Source organism: Nannobrachium achirus, assembly GCF_963921795.1.
Source record: "Nannobrachium achirus genome assembly, chromosome: 19".
Lineage (NCBI taxonomy): Eukaryota > Metazoa > Chordata > Actinopteri > Myctophiformes > Myctophidae > Nannobrachium > Nannobrachium achirus.
This window is the reverse complement of record NC_137826.1, coordinates 38,692,384-38,714,923: the sequence shown is the minus strand read 5'-3', so window position 1 is coordinate 38,714,923 and position 22,540 is coordinate 38,692,384. Positions and strand designations below refer to the sequence as shown.

The following is a 22,540-nucleotide window of genomic DNA, read 5'->3' as shown; positions in this document are numbered from 1 at the left end:
CTGACATTATTACATAGGCTAATGGTGGTGCTAGAGGAAAGACTGCAGTGTCACTAAGATGAGCAGGGGCCATCGTCTGGGAAGCAGGAGAGTGCACAGTAAATCCCATGGCAATCCTTTCAGTAGTTTTCTAGAGTACTAGACGGGGCCATTTGGCCACTGGCTTACTCGGTTTTAAAGGAGTAGTTCACCCAAAAAATTACTTTTTAATGTATTTCGATTACTCACCCTATGGAGACTTGAATTCATGGATTTCTTGAGCCAATAATTTGATGACCAGCATTGGTTCCCTATCAGGCACGTGCACGCATAGACATCAAAGGGGTTGGCTTGAGCCCCAGCCATTTTATCTGTCTGTAAAAAGTGCCCTCTCCAGACCATGCATGCAGTTTTCACTATATGGTGAAAGAAATGCAAATGCCCTCTTTCCATGCCATACCTGAAGGCAGCATTCAAGAGAATTGCCTTGTCCAAACTCTCTGGAACTTGAATGCAACATCTTATGTTGAAAGAATTGCCCTCTCTGCGTAGAAATCCATGCCGTTAGGCCACTTCTCCAGTATTGACCTGATTATACTTAGTTTAGTGTGGTAACAAGTACTGAAAATAGCCGACCTCCAAGCTCACACCACGTCGCAGCGCGACACGTTGTGTCGCTATTTTCAATATCTTCACCAAAAGGCCCTTTTAGAAATTTCACCTCCTGCCTCTCTGCATGTCCCTGTTCCCTATGGAGACACAAAGCGACTCCTTTGTTCCATATGGCATCTCCATCAGAATCTCATCAAATTATTGGCTTAGGAATACGACAAAAACAACAAAAAATATCCATGGGATGAGTAATCAATAGAAACAAAGTCATTTTGGGGGTGAACACAAATCTTGTATTGGACAAAATGTATCACTGGTGGTCCGCGACCAAAGACACATTCATTTGGGGGTCCTCGAAAAGTTTGAGAAGCACATGGTTTAGATCAGTGGTTCTCAACCTTTGAGTCGGGACCCCCAGAGGGGTCCGCAAATTATTTTAGGGGGTCCCCAGATGTTTAGCTAAATGTTAACATTGTTTTCTCACTCAAAAGTCAACAGACCAACATACAGTAAGTGTATACATGGTATCTGCAAGTGACAATTTAATGACTTTAATGACGTGTTAGTTCCAGTTTTAGTACCTCTGGTCTAACATATTGGTCAAATTGCCAGATATTAGAGTATGAAATTGTGAACATAGCTGATCTACATGCTCACAACGCCTCGCAACGAGCATGTAGATCGGCTATTTTCACAATGGAACAGATCAAGTCAAACTAAATGTAATGCCAACTCCTACAATTCCAAGTGTTTGTGAAGGGCGGGGGTCCCCAGTTCAAATATGATTATTTTGGGGGTCACAGCCTGAAAAGGTTGAGGACCACTGGTTTAGAAGACATGCTGGCGTACATACGGTAGAAGCAGGAAGAATGTCACTTACAGCCAGGTGATGTTGTGGGAGAGCTGTGGGACATCCTCCAGGTCAACGTCCACACACCACACCTTGGCCTGGATACAATAACATCTCTCTGGATACTCTGTCAAGACTATGCACGCACGCACGCACGCACGCACACACAGGCACGCAGCACACACACAAATCAATGTATTACTACACAGGACATCTGGCATGTGCACACATAGACATCAAAGGGGGCGTGAGCCCCTGCCCTTTTATCCGTCTGTAAAAAGTGCCCTCTCCAGACCATGAATGCAGTTTTTACTGTGGTGAAAGAAATGCAAATGTCCCTCTTTCCATGCCATACCCAAAGGCAGCGTTCAAGAGAATTAATTGCCTTGTCCAAACTCTCCTGAACTTGACTGCGGCATCTTATGTTGAAAGAATTGCCCTCTCTGTGTAGAAATTCATGCCGTTACACCACATCTCCAGTACTGACTAGATTATGCTTAGTTCAGTGTGGTATCAATCACCGAAAATAACCGACCTCCAAGCTCACAACGCGTCGCGCTGCAACGCATTGTGAGCTTGGAGGTCTGCTATTTTCAATATTTTCACCAAAAGGCCCTTTTAGAAATTTCAGCCCCTGCCTCTCTAACATTCTCTGCACGTCCCTGCAGAACATTAACCAGTGCCGCTGCTACCATGACGCACAGCATGCACTGTGCGTCGGGCACCATGCTGCCCAAGGGCACCAAAAATAGATAGCAAAAAAGAAGAGCCAAGTCGGTCATCATCATAATAACTAATTATGTATTCGCTCCCCATAAAAATAATCACGGCATGCATGCAAACGTGCGCGTTGCCTGGTCATCCCCCCTGGCCCCATATATCCTGCACAATGGTTTCATCCATTTGAACTGGGGGCGGGGCCGCAGCGCAGTCTGCGACTCACTCTGCACTCTGCAATGCATCAGATCATAGACTGATCTGATGCATTGCAAAAGTAAGAATCAAACGTTTTTTTTTCCACAATAATGTGAATTAACTTATCCCTGCCCAGCTCTGACTGATTCATATTTAAATCTCTTATTTGGAAAACAACTATGGAATATTTTTTGATATAATCCCACAGGATTTAATGTTAACCGTCTTATTAAAAAAGACAATGCATAATGTAGAAAGGACACTTGGACAGTGTGTTTTGCATCATAGCTGCTGTTCATCCAGGCTCTTTATACCAGGGGTCTTCAACATTTTCAGGCCAAGGACCCCTTGGTTGAGAGAGAGATGAAGTAGGGACCCCCACAACCTTTTCATAGATTCCATATAGTTTCATTGTTTGACAACACACTCATCAGTGTATTTTGGATTCATGTCAATTTGTGTTTCCAGATATTTTACCACTTGAACTGTCAATACTTAATAAACTTGACCTTTCACGCTGTACTTCTGCTCTTTTTCCCCGTCTACACCAAACCTTTTTGCCGAAAATTGCCGATCTACAAGCTCACAACGCCTCGCAGAGCTTGTACTGTAGATCTGCTATTTTTGGCTAAAGTTCTCAGAATTTGGACACTGGGGTTCAACTGGTTAACTCATATAGTGCCAATCCCGAGAAGACTCGTGAAAAGTACTCGAGTACCCGGAGTGCCAATCCCGAGTATACTCGTGAAAAGTAATACTGTAACGGCGGTTATATTACCGGATACAATGGCGGAAGGTCCGGAGCCGAAATCCGTCGCTGATTTCTCATCATCACGGCTCCACGAGCACAAAATAGTCATCCCATAACATTGAGGTGGACGGGGGGGGGATCTCATCTTTAATGTCCATTATCTCAAAACTACACTTTAGAAGCGCAGATGGAGGCAGATGCTCGCTTATAAAGCACATGGGGAAAAGCTCCGAGCCGATCCGCCATGACAACACGTAAACAACGATCGATTCCGGCGCAGGACGCGATGACGTCAGACCGGAAGTGTTTACGCTGTGGACTTCTGGCCTTCAAAATAAGATAACGGGAGTGAATGCAGCCTGAGGGTGGCATCGTGGACTTTATAATCCGTTAATTTCAGGAGCACTAAATTAGTTTAATATAAAAAAGGAGAAAAGGTTTCTATCACACAAAGATTTGGAGGACCCCCTGCATTAACTTTGATGACCCCCTAGGGGTCTCGGACCCCCTGCTGAAAACCCCTGCTCTAAACGCAACACATTTGTGCCCATCAGCGTTTCGGACATGCAGAAAATAGAAAATGTGTTTTGTTTTTTGCTGCTGAGTAGAGCGTGCTGCAGAGCGTGGGGTGCATACATCTAGGTGAGCGACGTAGCTGGGAGCAGAGCATGCTCACACAAACACACACTTACAGCATCCTTCTGCGTTGCTGTCGTCCAGGGTGATGGTGTTGTGAAAGAATAAATCAGCCCATCCAATGTTGTCCCCTGCAAGCACAGGACAAAGGCACCCAGATCATACATAGATGGAAGTTATTTCCACAAATTGCCACTTTTTGCAAAACTAAAAAATATATATATATTTGCTAAAACTAATTTCACCCACTTCTTTACACATGCAAACCAGTGATGTGATGTTTAAAGTGCTTCTTACATCCCACCAAATAAAGAATTCTCCATTAGATTTTACAGAGTTGTGTGTTTCATGCAAACTGTGTGTCATGATGCTCTTACTCTCAACTAAAGGTTCATCATGAAAACACATCAGAAGAGCTTGTGCCCAGGTGCAAAAACAAAAGCCTTTCATTTATACGAGCGTGGAAACACAAACCTGTCTCCACTACTCTTCTCACCAAGACGCTTGAAATACCCACTTCCAATTTTCTCAAATTCACAATCCAAGCCTGTGCACTAATTAAAGGTCTGGCACAGAAATGATCCTCTCCAACATCAAAATTAGTAAATGCGTTAAATGAAGCTGTATGAATCACCATAATAGACATATTATGTCATTGTGAATCAATTTCACCATTGGCATAGCAATGGACAGCATTCACAGGGACAGAATTTGGCCCACGGCCCACCAGTTGAATATCACTGATTTATACTTTATCACCTGGTGATTCTAAAGCTTTTTCCTTTCCACAGATCCCCTTTGATATGATATTTTATTTCTGGGACTCCAATCAACACTGCAATCTGAGAGTGTTCATTTTGTACACTAGTAAGGGTCCACTTGGACCCCTGATGGGTTCCTGGACCCTACGCTGAGAAACTGCGCTTTCACTCATTTCAACCTGGCTGGCACCCCTATTTTGGGTCTGTCAGTATAGACAAAAAAAACCCTGAAATGGCAGAAATAAATTGCCAATCTACAAACTCACGATGCGTTCCAATGCAACGGAGCATGAAAGTGCTCAGCAAATTGCATGACAGTCACTTAGGAGACATGGCAGATGGACGGACAGACGGAAGGACAGACAGACAGATAAAGCTGCTGCTGGAAGGGAGCTAAACATAACTAGTAAGACGCCTCAGGGCAACATGCAACCTCACCCTAAAGGGCCCCCCTAAAGTTTAGAAACCACTGCACTATACTGACAAAGGTAGCCAGATAAGTCACCCTCTTTCAAAGTCGCCCCAAACTCGTTTCCCAACTGGTCTGTGGCCTTAAGCTAGATGCAGAATTGACTAAAATCAAATATTTGCTTCTGGGGGTCCCTGGAACAAAATATTTTGTGATGGGGGTCCGTAGCCAAATACATATCATTCTGGGGGTCCTTCATATGACAAAGTTTGAAAAACACTGATGGCAACATACGTTTTTTTCAGAAAATTGTTATAATTTAGAAGACATTTGTAGAATGTGCCTATCAGTGGTTAAGGACCCCCAAAATGTGTTTTTGGCCGTGGACCACCATCTCAAAATATTTTGTTCCACGGATGGACCCCTATTGCAAACTTTTTGGTTCCAGGGACCCCCAGAAGCACAGATTTGATTTTAGTCTAATCTGCATCTAGCCTAAGGCCACAGACCAGTTGGGAAACGAGTTTGGGGCGACTTTGAAAGAGGGCGAGTTTTCTGGTATTCCTGACAAACACCCACCACAGCGGCGCTCATCTGCTCCGTTGGGACAGTCCTTGTGTCCGTTGCAGTGCATCATCTGAGGCAGACACAGCGCACTGAGGTTCCCACACGGAAAATGACCCAAGGGACAGGAGCCCTCTCCGTCCGCCCGTCTGGACACCATGGCAAATGCTGGGGTGGGTTGGGGGAAGAGAAGGATATTCATCAGGGGTAAGACAAAAAGAGGGAGGTGACAAGTTAAAAGAGGGAGGGTGAAAGGGGAGGGAGATACACACATGCACACGCACACACACACGCACACACACACACACACACACACACACACACACACACACACACACACACATGAACATACAAGGTTCTCACAGCAACAACATCAATAGAGAAAAGGGAGTAACTAGTAGGGCATTAACGACTTGTGATTTTTGCAAGTCGACTGGACTCGGTAAAAAGTTGAGTTGAACTCGACTATCGTTTGATGACGTCATCACATCACACACAACCCCCCAATTATTTTGGGGGGTCCCCAGATGATTAACTTAATGTGAAACATTGTTTTCTCACCCAACTGTAAACAAACCAACATAAAGTTTAAGTGTATCTGCACATTTCTAAAGTGGCAATTTAAGGACGTTTTAATACCTCTAAAATTACAAATTAAACATTGATATATAGAGGCAGAAATTGTGAAAATAGTCGATCTACATGCTCAGGCAGAAATTGTGAAAATAGCCGATCTTCATGCTCACAACGCCTCGCAACGCGAGGCGGCGTGAGCATGTAGATCTGCTATTTTGACAATAGAACGTTGTTTTTTTTTCCAACTTCGACTTTCAACTTTCTCTGGTGGGAGTCGACTTGTGTAATGAGGTCGACTTTTTCGTTAATGTCCTAATAACTAGTGAGTCTAAATTGCAATTTGTGATTATCAGATTATTAGAAATACCGGTATGTGTGGTCTAATCTTGCAAATATACACTTCTAAATAAAATGGTTTTCTAGGGACTCTAGGGATAGCTCAGCGGCCTTGTGGTCTTAGCGTGTCCACCCTGAGATTGGGTTCAAAAACATCCCAGAAAGCATGGCCAGGACCTGGAGCAATCAGTGACGTCCCAATTGGGGCCAGATCACAGCCCATATGGGGATGATCTTGACGTCACTACCAGGACGTCATATGGACTTTTTTGTTTGACAGGATTTATGTTATTGGACCAGAGGACGCCCCCTTCCCATACCACGACTCTACCAACCGCAACCGCACATACCTCACTGCCCTTCTCATGGAACACCAGCTCCTGGCAGCGAACACCATGTTCAGGAAAAGAACAGGGAAGAGATGGACCTTCCAGGACCGAGCTTCGGGTATGCAACGCCAGTTGGACTATATCCTAGTGAGGCAAAAGTGGAGGAATTCCATCCTGAACGCTGAACCATACAGCACGTTCAGCTCTGTGGGCTCTGATCACCGAGTGGTTTCCATGAGGGTGCGACTGAGCCTCAGGGTCCCCAAACCAAGCCCCAAGATCCGGCATGACTGGAAGGCATTCGCAGCCGATCCTGGCCTTCAAACCAGGTATGCGGAGGAGGTAAGGAAACGCTTTCGGCAGCTGGATAAGGAAGAGGAGCCCAGCAGCGAATATGGGAGATTCGTTGCTGCGAATGAGGAGGCAACCAGAGTGTGCGAGCCCATGCTGAACAGAGCAAGAACCTCCCTTCGGTCTAGACATCCGGAGGTTGTAGCAGCACGGGGGAAGGTGGAGGAAGCGCGACTCAACTTTGAGCGTGAACCAAACGTGGAGAGACGTAGGTCACTGAATGAAGCCAAACTGTTTCTCTTCAGCACCTATGACACCATCAAAGGGGAGGAACTGATGGAGAGTGTGCGGAGAGTGCAGGCAGCGCAGGGTGAAAAACAGTATGGGGAGGCATGGAGGGTAATCAATGAGATGACTGGACGGAAGAGGGCTAAGGAGGGCCAGGTCGAGGGACACAGCCCTGAGGAGAGGGTGGCGACCTGGTTCAGTCACTTCCAGAGCCTGTTGGGCACATCAGCAGAAGATGAAGAGGAGGAAAATATACCAGCATTCCTCCAGGGCCTGAATATCGATGATGGTCCCTTCACAGCCAGTGAGCTCGCCAGGGCAAAATCCACCGTGAGAGAGGGAAAAAGTGCTGGGCCGGATGGCATACCCCCAGAGGTCTTGAAGAACTGCGATCTCGATGACCTCATCCTAGAGTTTTGCAACCTTGCTCTACTGCACAACAAGCAGCCTGAAAAATGGTCTCTATCTAACATCATCCCGGTGCCAAAATCTGGAGACCTCTCAATGCCAGACAACTACAGAGGCATCAGCCTAACATGTATCACTGCCAAGGTCTTCAACCGAATGATCCTGAACAGGATACGGCATGCCATCGACCCTCACCTGAGGGAGAACCAAAATGGTTTTCGAGAGGAGAGAACTACCGTAGCCCAGATCTTGGCATTAAGGAGATTAATCGAGGAGGTGAAAAAGGATAACCTGACAGCTGTACTGTGCTTTATCGACTTCAAAAAGGCATTTGATTCGATCCACAGAGGCAAGATGGTGAAGATCCTTGAGGCCTACGATGTCCCTCCTAACATACTCCGGGCTATTGAGACCATGTATGCAGGAACAAGGGCCAAGGTGGTGACTCCAGACGGCAACAGTGAGGAGTTTGACATCCGAGCTGGTGTAATGCAGGGAGACACCCTAGCCCCTTTCCTCTTCATCATTGTCCTAGACTACGCGCTCAGGAAAGCCATCGGTGGACGAGAGCAGGATCTTGGCTTCACACTAACACCAAGGAGGTCGAGACGACATCCCACAGTAGTCCTGACGGACCTGGACTACGCGGACGACATCAGCCTGCTCTCCGACAGCATGACACAAGCACAGGAACTCCTGAACAGAGTGGAGTTAGAGTGTACCAAGGTTGGCCTTAGGCTAAATGCCAAGAAAACTGAGGTTATCACCTATAACTTACCGGAACACCCACCTCTGACAACAACAGGAGGCGCTGTGTTGAAGGAAGTCAAGGACTTCAAGTACCTGGGCGCATGGGTCAACTCAACCGAGAAAGATCTTCAAGTGAGGAAGGCACTTGCATGGAAGGCCCTGAACGGCATGAACAGTGTATGGAACTCCAACCTCCCCCGACAAATCAAACTCAGCTTCTTCTTTGCAACGGTAGAGTCTGTTCTCCTCTATGGCAGTGAATGCTGGACCCTGAAGCCGACCCTGCAGAAGTCTCTAGACGGGTGCTACACCAGAATGTTGCGTGCAGTACTTAACATCAGCAAGAGTGCACATGTTACCAACAAGAGCCTGTATGAGGGAATACCAAGGGTTAGCGAGAAAATTGCTGCCAGAAGAATGAGACTAGCAGGACACTGCCAAAGACATCAGGAGCTTCCTGCCAGCAAACTGGTGCTGTGGGAACCAACACATGGGCACCGGTCACGAGGACGTCCCACAATAACATACGTGGATGTACTCAAGAAAGACGTAGGAGCACAAAGCACCAACGAGCTGGCCAGATGTATGGAGAACCGGGATGACTGGAAGCGACGATGGAAGGCTCGTCTGAGGACGACCTAGAGAGAGATTTATGTTGGTTGGCCAGATAAATATCATAACTAGTCAGATATGTCCCAGAATATAACCTTACATGCTCATATTTCAACTAACATTACAAACAATAACAACAATAATCCTGTCAAAAAAAAAGTCCATATGACGTCCTGGTAATGACGTCAAGATCATCCCCAATTGAGACGTCACTGATTGGTCCAGGTCCTGACGTGCTTGCTGGGATAACAAAAATGGGACCTGTGCCTCCCTACATGGCACTCAGCATCAAGGGTAATGGATTGGGGGTAAGTCCCTGCGACATACAGTGGCATGTCCAGGGGATTTACTTGTACATCAAGCTGCTTCACGCTACAGTAACAGGAGATAGGCTCCTGCCCTAATGGGCCATATGGCTCGGCAAGGCATACTTACTATTCAAACTTCCAACAAGTAGGCAGAAGCAAACATCAATGAAATATAGTCATGCTCCAAAAGAGCATGACTAAAGGTTTATTCCCACCAAAGCGTGACATTTCTGGCCCAGTGGCTCTTCCTCAGTCTATTCAAACTCACAAAGCAGGGTTGGTTTCACTCAAAGGTTATGTTTTAGTTGCGTATACTTTTCAGCGTTTAGCATGGCTCTGGTGGGGCTTGATGTCTAATGGGCAGGAGAGATGGTAACACGGGACAATCATCACCGTCTCTAAAGCAGTTGTTCTCAACCTGTGGGTTGGGACCCAAATTATTTTGGGGGGTCCCCAGATGATCAAATTAATGTGAAACATTATTTTCTCTCTCAACAGCGAACAAACCCACATAAAGTTTAAGTGTATAGAGGGTATCTGCACATTTTTAAAGTGACAATTTAAGGATTTTTTAATACATCTAAAATGACAAATTATACATTGGTCAAATTGTTAATTTTATTAGAGGCTAAAACTGTAAAAATAGCCGATCTACAATACATGCTCACAACGCCCGTTGCGAGGCGTGAGCATGTAGATCTGCTATTTTCACAATAGAACCATGTTATACAAAATGTATACCTCAACTCTTCAGCTCTCATCAGGGTGGGGGGGGGGTCCCCAGTTAAAATATGATTATTTTGGGGGTCGCAGCCTTAAAAGGTTGAGAACCACCGCTCTAAAGCAAGTACAGAGAGATCCGAGGCCATTGGTGGAAAGTAATATTGTACTTTTTCACCCGGTGTCAATTACTCCACAATTCTTGAAAACTTTAGTTCTGAGTTACTTTGTGTAGCGGCGTTACTCACTGCCTCAGCCTGATGACCTCGAAAGTCTAATATCTCCTCCAGTCCATCTAGTAATGGTTAAGATAATGGACTTTCACGCAGGAGACCCAAGTTCGAAACCCGGGCATCACATTTGCAGATTTTTATTATTAATAATACAAAACCAATATTTTATACTTTTCCTAAATAGCAGATCAACAAACTTGAGCTTGCAGATACAAAATAAAACATAAATGAAAATTAGGCCAATACTTCTGTGCTTTCATTCAAATAAATGTTTTTATATCCACAAGTTTCCAACCGTCCCATCGTGCATTGCGCAGAAGGCGTGCGGCACTTCCGGTGTCGCAGCCGAGAGAGTGATCTACAAGCGCACAACGGTTGCATCTGCGACGTGACGTGAGCTTGTATGTCTGCTGTTTCCCGGATGTGTCCCACACATAATTCTACGGTAAATTGCGGAAACAGGTGGATAGGACATGTACATGTAACAGAGTACGGATAGGCCTATTGCTACTTTTACTTAAAGCGGCGCAATGTCATTTTTTATTAATAAAATGTAATTGTGTCTGTTATATTGTATGTTAATACAATTTAACTTATACAATTGGGATGGTTGCATTGTGTCTCCCTGCTCCTTCTATTGAGACATTTATATTGTGTCAAAGGTCATGCCTCACCTAGACACAGGACCTGGCACAAATTTTGACGTGACGGTCAAGATTACATTTATCCCGTGAGCAAGCAGGCTCCATTAGATCAATTGCACAGGAAACCAGGCTCAAATCCTACAGTAAGTTCTTTATAAAATGAAGGAACTCTTTCTGAGGACTGTTGGCTGATGTCAGATTCAATTGCTTGCTTTGAGAAAGCACCCAATGAGTGTGATTGATAGGCAGCCAATTATGTTATAACTTGCGGCATCCTTCACAGCTGACTGACCGTTAGACATCAAGTTTCTTAGACTGTGTTGTTTGCACAAAATACTTGGTTCTTCAGTTTTCTTCACTGTCTTCTACCGTTGTATAATATAGGATTTATAAAATGCACACCTACAAAGGCAAAAGGTGCGTAGGAGAAGACCAAAGGAGGGCCCCAACAACCTGAAAGAAAACAACTCCCGCAGTACCCGCACACGTGTTCAAATGCAATTTAATAAGTTGTAATGGGAATAACAATGTTTCTGTCTGTTAGACCTTCATTTAAATTAATCATATTTTTCATCACTTAAAAATATATATTTTTATATGTAATTGTAATCTAGAGCAGTGGTTCTCAAAGTGAGGTCTGCTCTACAACAAAAATAGCTGCTCTACAAGCTCACAACACGTCTCATATTGGCTATTTTAGAAAAATATGAAAACACAAATCTTCTCTTCTGAGGGTCCCTGACAGAAAATATTTTCAGATGGAGGTCTGCAGCCAAACACATATCAATTTGGGGGTCCTTGACATGAAAATTACCAATATTTAAAAAATTCCAAAAGGCCTGACAATGCAACTCAAACAGACCCGGGTGAGTTGAAGCCCAAGCCCCATACTCGACACCCACCCATATGTACATTCATGTTCATTAGGCCTATGTGAAAAAATAAATAATAATCTCATCATTTGCTGCCAGCAGACGCACCTCCACATGGTGTTCGATCTCCTTTTGGCCTCCGACAGACACTGGAGGCACGAGCCTCTAGCTTGCCCTTGGGGGAGGCAAAGCAGCTTCCAATTCATTCCCTATATGGAAGTCAGTGTTTTTGAAGCTTGCTTCTACTTTACTTTAGGCATTCTTGACGTCATTCTCTCAACTTTATTTCTGTGTGCAGAAATCACACACACAGCTGTGACTGTGAGATCACTGCCACAGCCTGTCAGTCTAGGCTGATTAAAACATGAGACATAAAAAAAACAGGATCTGTGTCGATTTGAGCTACAGTATATATACCAATATAGGTCACTCCTAGGATTTAGAAGGCATTTTGTTGCTGTGGTCAGGGGTATTCTGAATAATTACTGTAGGCTCAGAAAAGTGTTGTGATTAGCCCCCGGACATTGATGTCACAGTCCAATAACCCCGCGCCCTCTGGGGGGCGGAGCAGAGGCGATGATTGACAGGCACAATCCATCAACATTGACACCTGCAGGAAAACCGTTTAATTGTATTTATTTGTTTATTTTTTATTTTAAATTAAAAGGTCTCAGAACACAGACAGAAACCTGCCGTTGGCTCACTGGAGTAGATGAAAAACACGTTTTTGTTTTGTAGAAACATAATGTATTGAGACCTTTAGGCCTATTTCTGATGAGGGCTGGAATTACCAGGCATGGCCCTGGTGACAGGAGCAACGGTTGGACAGGGCTTCTATTATAAATGGAAGAGAAAATGTTTGAGTCCCGTTCTCCTGGACCGTTGACCTGACGTTTATTGTCTTTATTTAGATAGTTCAGAAACCTGAGAGAGACGCGTTGTGGCACAGGACACCTGACAGACAGCATTCCACCCTCAAGTCAGCATAGGGAGCAGGAAACTGCTTCCTGGTGTTCTGCAGTGTTTTTTTCTAGCCGTCTAAAAGTAGCCTTTTCATTTTTAGCGAGAGAGAGAAAAAGGGTGAGAGACGAGAGAGTTAGGTTCTGGATGTACACATTGTGTTCCGCGTGCTTGTGTGCGCGTGTGACAGGAAAATGACACACATACCGGGGGCATTATTTGCTTTAAATAACGCTTGCAAGCTGATAGCCGTCTGGATTGTGAGTGGAGTGTGTGGCAGGCTGTGGGCCAATTGACACAAGATCCTCCGCTCACCTGTGCTGTGGGTGAACTTGATCTTTGTTCCTTGATTAACACAGCCTGTTTATCAGATTTAACAATTGAAACCATGGAGCCTAGCGTCTTAGCTGGCAGAGCCACACACACACACACACACACACACACACACACACACACACACACACACACACACACACACACACACACACACACACACACACACACACACACACACACACACACACACACACACACACACACACACACACACACACACACACACACACACACACACACACGCGTTTAGTAAACACTCGCTCACCCACTAAACCCGAACATTTTACCTGTGTTGTATTGTGCCGGTTGAAAATATTCTTAAAATGTTGACATTTAGCAGACACGTCCAGAGAGGATATAAACCCCAGTGAATACATGACATTGTACTGTAAAAGGTCACATAAATTGAGAGCAAAGAAAGCGATTAATCAATACAAAACAACAGACATCTGCACATAGTAAAACCAGTAGTCTATCAGAAGATAGGCAATGGTATGTTGTGTGCAGTGCGAATAGTCAGGGGATATAAAGACAATTAAAATAAATTCCTTACAAATACATTTCTTCACAAAGCAGCTGTTGAAAGTTGGGGTACCATTAACCTTATAATGCTTTATTTTATTTTATTAAATGTGTCTGCTTTAAGTAGCATGTTATGGGTCAAACTAGGGTTGTTTTCATGATTCTGATTCCCTTTCAAGTGTTTGTTTTGCACCAAAAAAATAAACCCTCCTTGGGCTACAGACGGCCCCCAAAATATGGTTTGTGATGACCTGGAAAAGTGTCTATGGATGTTTTTAGCCCAAGGAGTGTTTATCGTGCAAAACAAATGCTTGCAATGGATTCAGAATCATGAAAAACTCATAGTTTGACCCCTAACATGCTACTTAAAGCAGATGTATTTATTTCCTCCTGCATAATAAGCCTTAGGCTACAAACAACCCCCCCAAAAAAGGTTTGTGATGACCTGGAAAAGTGGCTATGGATGTTTTTAGCCCAAGGAGTGTTTATCGTGCAAAAGAATGCCTGCAATGGAGTCAGAATCATGAAAAACTCTTTGCTGTCTGGTTAAAAAGCGACTGTCTTCAATTGCCAGAATTTTACCTTTTAATGTGCACAATGGTCACGGGTGTGCCTGGCCTGCTCAACAGCGCCGCTCCTTTAACGTGCGTGCGTGCGTGAGTGCGTGTGTGGTCAGCAGAGGTATTTCCAGGCTACAGACAGGCCACCCACCCACGGACATAGCTGTTTATAGGGAGCCGGTTTCACCGCTCCAAAAAGTAACAGCTGTTGGTAATGTATTACCAACCCTCTTTATTCTTTTATGGGAGCTTGGAACCATTCGAACTCGGCTTCCATTCGTTCAGACGTTACCCTAAACCCAATTCCAGAGTTATTTTTTCCCCCCGCAGCATTTGATGAATCATTCTCATCCTCTTATGTAACGCTTTAATCAAGTTCAAAGGAAAGGACAAATGAATGGACATCATTTTTGCCAGTCTATTTCAGAGAACAGTTGAAACGGCAGTATCAAACGTTCCTGTTCTACCCCGGATTTGAACCTACTGTAGCTGGGACGTCATTCCTATTCGGTGCCATTTCAGCCGGGAAACCTTTTCAAAAAAAGTATTTAAAAAAAGGATTTTAACAGCCGCGGCTCGTTATAGGAGCGCAAGTGCGCCGCACCGCCTCTACCCACCTCTCTCCCCAACCCATATCTTCCTTGAATAAACATGGCCTTCTAGTTCTATATATATATAAAACGATCAAACCAACAAGGAAACTATTATTGTCTAAATGTAATGCTGCGGGCACAGAAATCTAGCGCAGAGCCACCATTCACACATTGGGAACACTGAGTAAGATTTTTATATATTTATCAACAATATTTTCAGAATTGTGAAAATGTATCAATTACCTCTATAGTTAAGCGTAACAGGGTGGAAATGTTATGCTTGACCACACCAGTAATGTAACCTACAGTGGGTTACAACATTTAGCGTCGCCAAGTCTAAAATGACACCTAGAGGTGTCAAGAGGTGCCTAGAGGTACCTCTGTCAAACACGCCTCCAAATTCTTAGCCGCGCCCCCTAGAAATGTGATATTTTATTTCAACGTGTAGTGTGGCTGTTCAGCCACGGGGTGGCGATTCTTCAATATGAGTCGACTATTCGAGTCTATTACTTGTTGGTTACTTGTTATCTCTACCTGCATTGTGAGCTTGTAAATAGTTTCTTTTCAAGTTATTTTTGCACTCAAATTGTAATTATTTGTTTAACCCATTTAGGCCTAGGATTATTGACTGCTTTAACTATTGAAAAATAGCAAATATACAAGCTCACATGTAGATCTGCTATTTTTTTTAAATCATGATTTTTTTTGCAAGTCTTTGAATATATCTACTTAAAAGCGAACATTTGTAACTCAAATATTTGCTTCTGGGGGGTCCCTGGAACAACATATTTTGAGATGGGGGGTCCGTGGCCAAATACCTGTAATTTTGGGGGTCCTTCACATGAAAAGGTTTGAGAACAGCATGATTTCGATTTTAGAGGAAGGATTTAGAAGTCGGGTCAAAGATCGGGTCAAAGATATTCAAAGACTTGCACTCATTTTCACAATTTTTCAAAAATAGCAGATCTACAAGCTCACAACACCTCACACTGCAAAGTGTTGTGAGCTTGCAGATTGGCTATTTTCGGCAAATACTTTAGGTGTGGAGGGGAAAAAAGAGCATACTAAGCAGTAAGCACAGAGGTTGAGGTACAAAAGGTTGTGGGGGTCCCTGCTTCATCTCTCTCTCAACTAAGGGGTCCTTGATCTGAAAACGTTGAAGACCCCTGTATTAGTGTATTTTTCTTATTGAACTTTTTTTCCCCACATGATTCCACAGTAGCTTAAGGTGTCTCCGGAGACTACCCTTCCCCCTCTTCACACCTCATACAGACTGGTTCTCTCTTTGCATTGACTCATTTGCTTCAGAACACAACATGCTGTCTATCTATGCTGTCTATCTGTGTCAAACAACACTGTTAAATGGCTATTTCACTTTAAAAGGCTCATGTCTCACCACAGATATCATGTTTGCTTTTAGTCTCTGAGCACATACACTTTTCTTTATAAACTTTAAGAGAACTTTCAGGTCAACCGTAGCCTATACTCCTATTTTGGTTCAGTTTTGTGAGCTTGTAGATCAGCTGTTTTCACCAGTTTGTTTCCTGGGAAAATGTCTAATTTCCAGAGACTCTGTGGGTTCATTTAGGGGGGTGGTCATTTGTACACAGTCAGAGTTAAGGGGAGAGAGACCTTGACATTTGGAAGTTTGAGAAGCACTACTGTAGAACATAGTTAATAAAAACTTAGTATACATTTTTTGTATAGCCTCCTCTTATCACTTGATTAAAGAAAACATTATTTGATAACGTTTCATTGTGCTCCTAAAATTATTTATATTCTACCAGATGTTTCATGTGCCACTTGTGAAAATACAAAGCGTCAAGACTTGCTTGTAGTCACACCAGTAAATGCAAATACTTGGTAAAACCGGTTTCACTTATGCGCGGGGGAGGGATTGTCCCAGCCTCCCCGAAGGCCAGGACAGAATTGAATCACTGCAGTAAATAGATTTGCCCTCATACCCAGTGGTGGAAAACGTAAAAGTATCAATACTGTAATGTAGCAATACTCTGTTAAAGTACATAATTCAAAATGTACTTGAGCAAAAGTATGAAAGTATTGGCTTCAAAATATACTTCTTATACCCTCTTGTGCTGATAAATACAAGATTTGTTAGAATGAACAAAAATATTTAAACATTGTTAGATTTCTTTTTGAAAAAGATCTACAAGCTAGATTAAAGTGGTTAAGCTGATTTTGATACTATATACTGTATGTATATATATATTCTAGGGCTGGGAGAGAGAGAGAGAGAGAGAGAGAGAGAGAGAGAGAGAGAGAGAGAGAGAGAGAGAGAGAGAGCGCGAGAGGCGGAGAAGTCATCAAATGACAGAACGTTGTGACACAAACAATTACAAAATAATTGGTTCACACACTGTCCCAAAACAACATAAACGTGACATAATAATAATAAGCTAAATATAAGGAAACGAAAAAGACACAACTTTTGTTCACATGTTCAATTGAAATTGTTCTTTATTTGTAAACAAGGCAGTAGGCAACATTTTTCCAATAGCCTCATAAAGTTGTTCATAAAGATTTATTAGTTGTCCCAGACACCTGGACAAACATTTGATTGTGGTTTAATAATAATAATGTAATGCCATCATGGTCATAAATGTAGGCCTAATGCCTGTAGAAATCCTTCTCCATTCCTCCTCTTCTGGTAAATGTCAACGTCTCAGAAGAAGATGTGACAGCGAGGAGGTTTTTGAGAACCAAGCCTCTGACATGACCAATCGCTTTTGCTTTTGTGAAAGGGTCCCTTTCTAATTACAGAGTGAAAGGTCAAGTTAAAATGTCAAACTATTATTTACCACACTGTTTTTCAATACTTTTCGGTAATCATGACATTTTGTGAGAAAACATACGTTTACATTGCCAAAGCAAGTGTCAAAAAATTAAATAAAAACAGTCTATAAGGGAGAACATGGAACATATACAGTAGGACGGTTGGAGGGGGAGCAGCTGACCATATAGGCGACCCTCTAGACAAGCTAATTGCTTCCAATACACAAGTATCTGTGCCAAACATGTTGAACCAGTTCTATTGTCCGCCCGTGTTGAATTGACGGCACACGCAGGCTTCATTGGTGTACTGAGTACATTTACTCGAGTAGGCTATTTTTATTCCACTACAATCTTTTGAAAACAGTTAGATACTTTGCAAATTTTGATTATTAGGCTATATTATTAGGCCTTTCTCCCTGGCTTTTGTTTCAATGTTAATATTATAGATATAGATTCCTAGGCAACCAACCAGCAGCATTGGACAATAAAGTCTACATTACATGATAAAGTTTACACCGCTCTGACTTCTGACAGTGCCTGTCAATCAGTTCACACAGCTGCAGTATGTTAGATTGAGTAGACCTCACCACATGAAAGGCAAAGGCACGCATGGACTTTTAATAGCCTAATCATAAGCTAAATGCTCGGGTCTCTCTGAACCTCGGAAATAAACGGATTTCAGGACAATGTCACAGGTCTAAAAAAAACCAAAAAAAGAATCAGAACGGGACGGAACTGGACAAGACCATTACGGGGCCACTCGGGTTACAAAGCATGTCTCATTAAAAACAATATATATTTTATAGTTGAAGGGTAAATACACAATACTAAAGTAAAATACAAATACCTCAAAATTGAACTCAAGTAATTCTTAGAACTTAGGTAATACATCATTACACCAACACCAATTACATCAAATGCAAAGAAATAGTAGAATTAGTTGGCTAATCTAAGAAAAACATGGGTAGACACATGTTTTCAAACCAACAAGGAAACAAAGACAGACAAGCGAACAGCAGAGCTTTTCCATAATGAAACATGCTCTCTCTGAAACAGTGGAACTGTTATTAAGTGCTGGTAATAAGCTCATTGCCATGTGAACTGTTAACTTTATAATTATCCGTTTTAGTCCCATAGCCAGTTTTAAATGGACCCTTACAAATACAAATGAGACATTTAATTAACATTTAATGAAAAAGTCCTATGCCAAAATGTATTTTTACTTCATTTAAAGTATAATTACTCTCTATTATCTACAGTAGTCTCTTCTGTGGTTCATTTCAATTCATTTCAATCCCCAGCAAAATAGTTAAACTAATTGCTCTGCTATGCCATCTAGTGTCACTTGACTGTATTGCAGAAGATAAGCTGAAAGGACGGCCTCCTATTTTTAGACACTCCCATCTCCAGAGAGACCGGTGGGTGGCCAGAGGTACCTACAGATACCTGAGGCGACTCAATTTTCTGTGAACCACTGTAAAACATTGATAAAAACGCAAATTAAACCATGCTACTTATACTTCTTATGGTATGGTTTCCTATCAAAATGTATGCTATATATGCTACTTTCTGAATTCATGTGGCAAGAGGAATTAGTCAGGGGACATTTACAGGTGGATTTGCAGCAGCGTAACAGTCAACTGAGGGACACGCATTGATTTAAAAAATTGAAACATAAAAATAATGAGAAATAGTGAGAAACATTAGAATAAATACTATATAATCATATTTGTTTTCTTTTTTTCTTTTTGTTTGAATTGTATTACATATATTTGTAACTGAAGCTGAGTGAATATGAGCTGGGACCTGGCATTTAGCTTACCTCTCCTCAAACCAAAGTGATTATCTTATATTTATATATTTATATATTTATTTTTCTATGGTGGAGATGAGAACCTTTTACAGTCTATTCCCCAAAATAGGCGGGTCTATTCCGGATAGGTCAAATTGGACCCGTGAAGACCTCTAGTTCAGAGACCTTCATCAGGTTATCTTGGTTACATATTCATCATTGTTTCTCAAAATTCTCTAGGGTCCCACAGTCCAGGGTAAAAGCAGAATATTTTGATAATATTTGACTTTGTAAAACGGACCCGAGTTGCACTGTAACCTTTTTCAGCCTACACCAGTCAAAATCAAATCTTCGCAAATCTCTTCGCCAGAAACATCAGATCTACCCTGAGCTGGTACTGTAGATCTGACATTTCTGGTGAACGTTCACTCCGGAATAGGGAGGCAGGGTTTAAGTGGTTAAACGTCAAGTACTAAATTATCTTCAATTTAGTACTTGACGGGCCTAATGGATTATCTCAAGCTGTCCTTGTGTCATACTGTATCTTAAGGGGAAAGATTTACACAGTAAATAATCTAGTAAAAATGTGCCGTGGATGAAAAAGTTATTTTGTGGGTGTGACAAAAACGTTTGAGAACCACTGTTATAGATAACCTGCCGATGTTGTCTCAGGAACAAAAAGTCCTATTAAACTTTATCTTTGTGTGGGAGCCTTTCTTCTATATTGATATTCATGAACTTAACCTTCTCAGATTTATAATCCTGATTAACGTGGACCGCTCCGACTCTAATTGATCCCCTTGCATCGCATTCCCCTTTTATGTTCATCTGGATTTGTAACAGAAATACACGGCACATTACAGTCCAAGTCCGCACTCAGGATCATGCTCCCAAAGTGTATGTTTCAAGTGTCTCCTTGGTGGCAATTAATCAAATACACTTTGGCAGTAGTCTTTCTTCTGTCCAGCACCTGGGCGAGACAGTGATAAGTGAGAACACTAAAATAATCGTTTGGCTTGGCTGTAAGTAGTCGTCTGTAAAACACATACGGCCACGCACGCACAATCGCACATGCACATGCGCACGCACACACATTAACACATTCCCCGCCATTTAACAATACCTTCGTACTCTACCATGCCTCCAGTCTCCATAGACTTCCATGTAATTCATAGTGCACGGATCATGCACACCCATGCCTAGATAATGCACCACGTGTGTCCACATTGCTCACAGCTTTCAAACAAAAAAATCCGAATGGAAATCCGTTCAGGCATTCATGAGATAGAAGCCATTATGTTTTCCTAAAATGTAAACAAAGATGGCTGCCATGTTTGATAGATGGGGTTGCTATGGGGGTTAAACATGCAATTTCGCGATTTCTATCATGCCTACTACATTTTTTGGGGTCAGAATTTTTTTTTTTTTTTTTTTTTTTTTTTTTTTTCAAAATGGCGGAAATTCTCGGGACTATCGGGCCTGGCAGGGAAAGACATTGAAATAATCTCGGGACTATCGGGCCTGGCATGCAATGAGTTAACCAATACCTAAATGACTTTGCACTGTCTTTGGACCCTTATTTTTCGCCTCTCTTTGTCGAAAGTAGACTGTCTCCAAGCTCCAGTATACGGCCCCAGAACTAGAGTTCATGAGGTTAAAAGCCAGACATTTATTTTAATATAACAAATGTATTATTATAGTGACATCCTACAAAGCTCTTTGAGTATCTGTACTTGGCAGCTGTACTCATCATTGCTTTCATGTAATTAGGTCCTTTAATTGTGCCGCAATGTAGTAAACGAGGGTTTAAGGGTTCAGCGTCAGAGTTCAGCAGGTTGTGAACATTTCCAGGACATTTCCTTCATCTTTTATGAGCCCCGCGAGGCCTGAGGCTGTCTGGCAGGGTGCCTCGATCGGACAGTTTCACAACGATTGGCTCATAATTAACGGGGAGCTAGACGTTGGCTGTCAGTGTGAACCCAAGCTTGGGAGAATCATGCATGCCAGGCGGCAGGCCCACCAAATCACCATCAAACTTTATCTTCCTTAAAAAGGACTCAACTTCAAAAGTACGGTCCGCTCAAGGAAAGGCTTTTTTTCCCATGCACATTATTATTACATTTTGTCATGTTATGGCTTCTACTTCAACAGTATGCCGTGTGAATTATTTCCATATTGTAAAACCCTCATCTGTCCACATTATGATTTAAGCACACAGGCTCCAGAAAGTAAAGCAAGTCTCTGATGGTGCCTGGTTTGGGCAAGTCATTTGTGTTCAGATATAGTACGTTTTCTGGGTTAAAGCTTTGGTTTTGGCTAGAATGATAAGTTGGGCTTAAACAAGAAAATTAAAACATAATAATAAAGAGATAAAGATAGTAAGAGTACAAATCTAATAATAAAATAAACACATAAAAACTAATGGTAAACATAAAAAGGCAAGCTCACTAACACTTTTTTCCCTATTCTTAATCAACAAAAATAGCAGATCTTTTACTTTTCCAATTTCTAATGTTATACTTTTGCTAGACACACACACACAGACTAGCTCGTGGCTGTTCTCAGCCTGGGCATACAGTATATAGGCCTACAGTGTTGATTTTGTTGACTAAAACTATGGCGGAAAATGTTTGTCGACTACCTTTTTTCACTAACAAAAACGGAATATAAACTAAATTAAAACTACCGGTACGCTATGATGAGTAAAACTAAGACTATAATATTATATGTACAATTTCATCAACAAAAACAAACTAGATAGAAATGTTAGGGAAGGACTAGTGGAGAAGAGAGTCTATGTTTGACTACACTATGAAGCTCAGAACGTGTCGCAGATCGACGCGTTCTGAGCTCGTAGATCAGCTATTTTCAGCATGCAACCAATACGAGTGTAAAATCAGCCATTACAACGCCATCAAGGCCTGACAAAATACATTTAAGTCGACAAACTCAACAGTAGATTTAGTCGACTAAAATTGTATGATATTTAGTCGACCAAAACTAGACTAGCAATTTTTTATGACAAAAATATGATTAAAACTACATGGAATTTTATTCAAGACTATAGCTAAAACGTAATCCAAATGTGCTGTCAAAATCAACACTGGTATATTATTTCAGTGGTCACGGTCACATGCCTG

At 42.3% G+C, this 22,540-nt stretch overlaps 1 protein-coding gene across 1 annotated transcript in view; it reads right to left on the bottom strand.

Annotated features, from left to right (window-relative positions):
- LOC308305141 (relaxin receptor 2-like) overlaps positions 1-22,540 on the bottom strand; it is a 173,437-nt gene that overhangs the window by 75,820 nt on the left and 75,077 nt on the right. The window contains exons 3-5 of the mRNA XM_080749841.1: positions 5,493-5,645; positions 3,800-3,874; positions 1,472-1,577 (exon numbers count right to left, since the gene is read on the bottom strand). Of these exons, the coding sequence (XP_080605967.1) occupies positions 1,472-1,577; positions 3,800-3,874; positions 5,493-5,645 (334 nt within the window). The remainder of the gene's footprint in view (positions 1-1,471; positions 1,578-3,799; positions 3,875-5,492; positions 5,646-22,540) is intronic.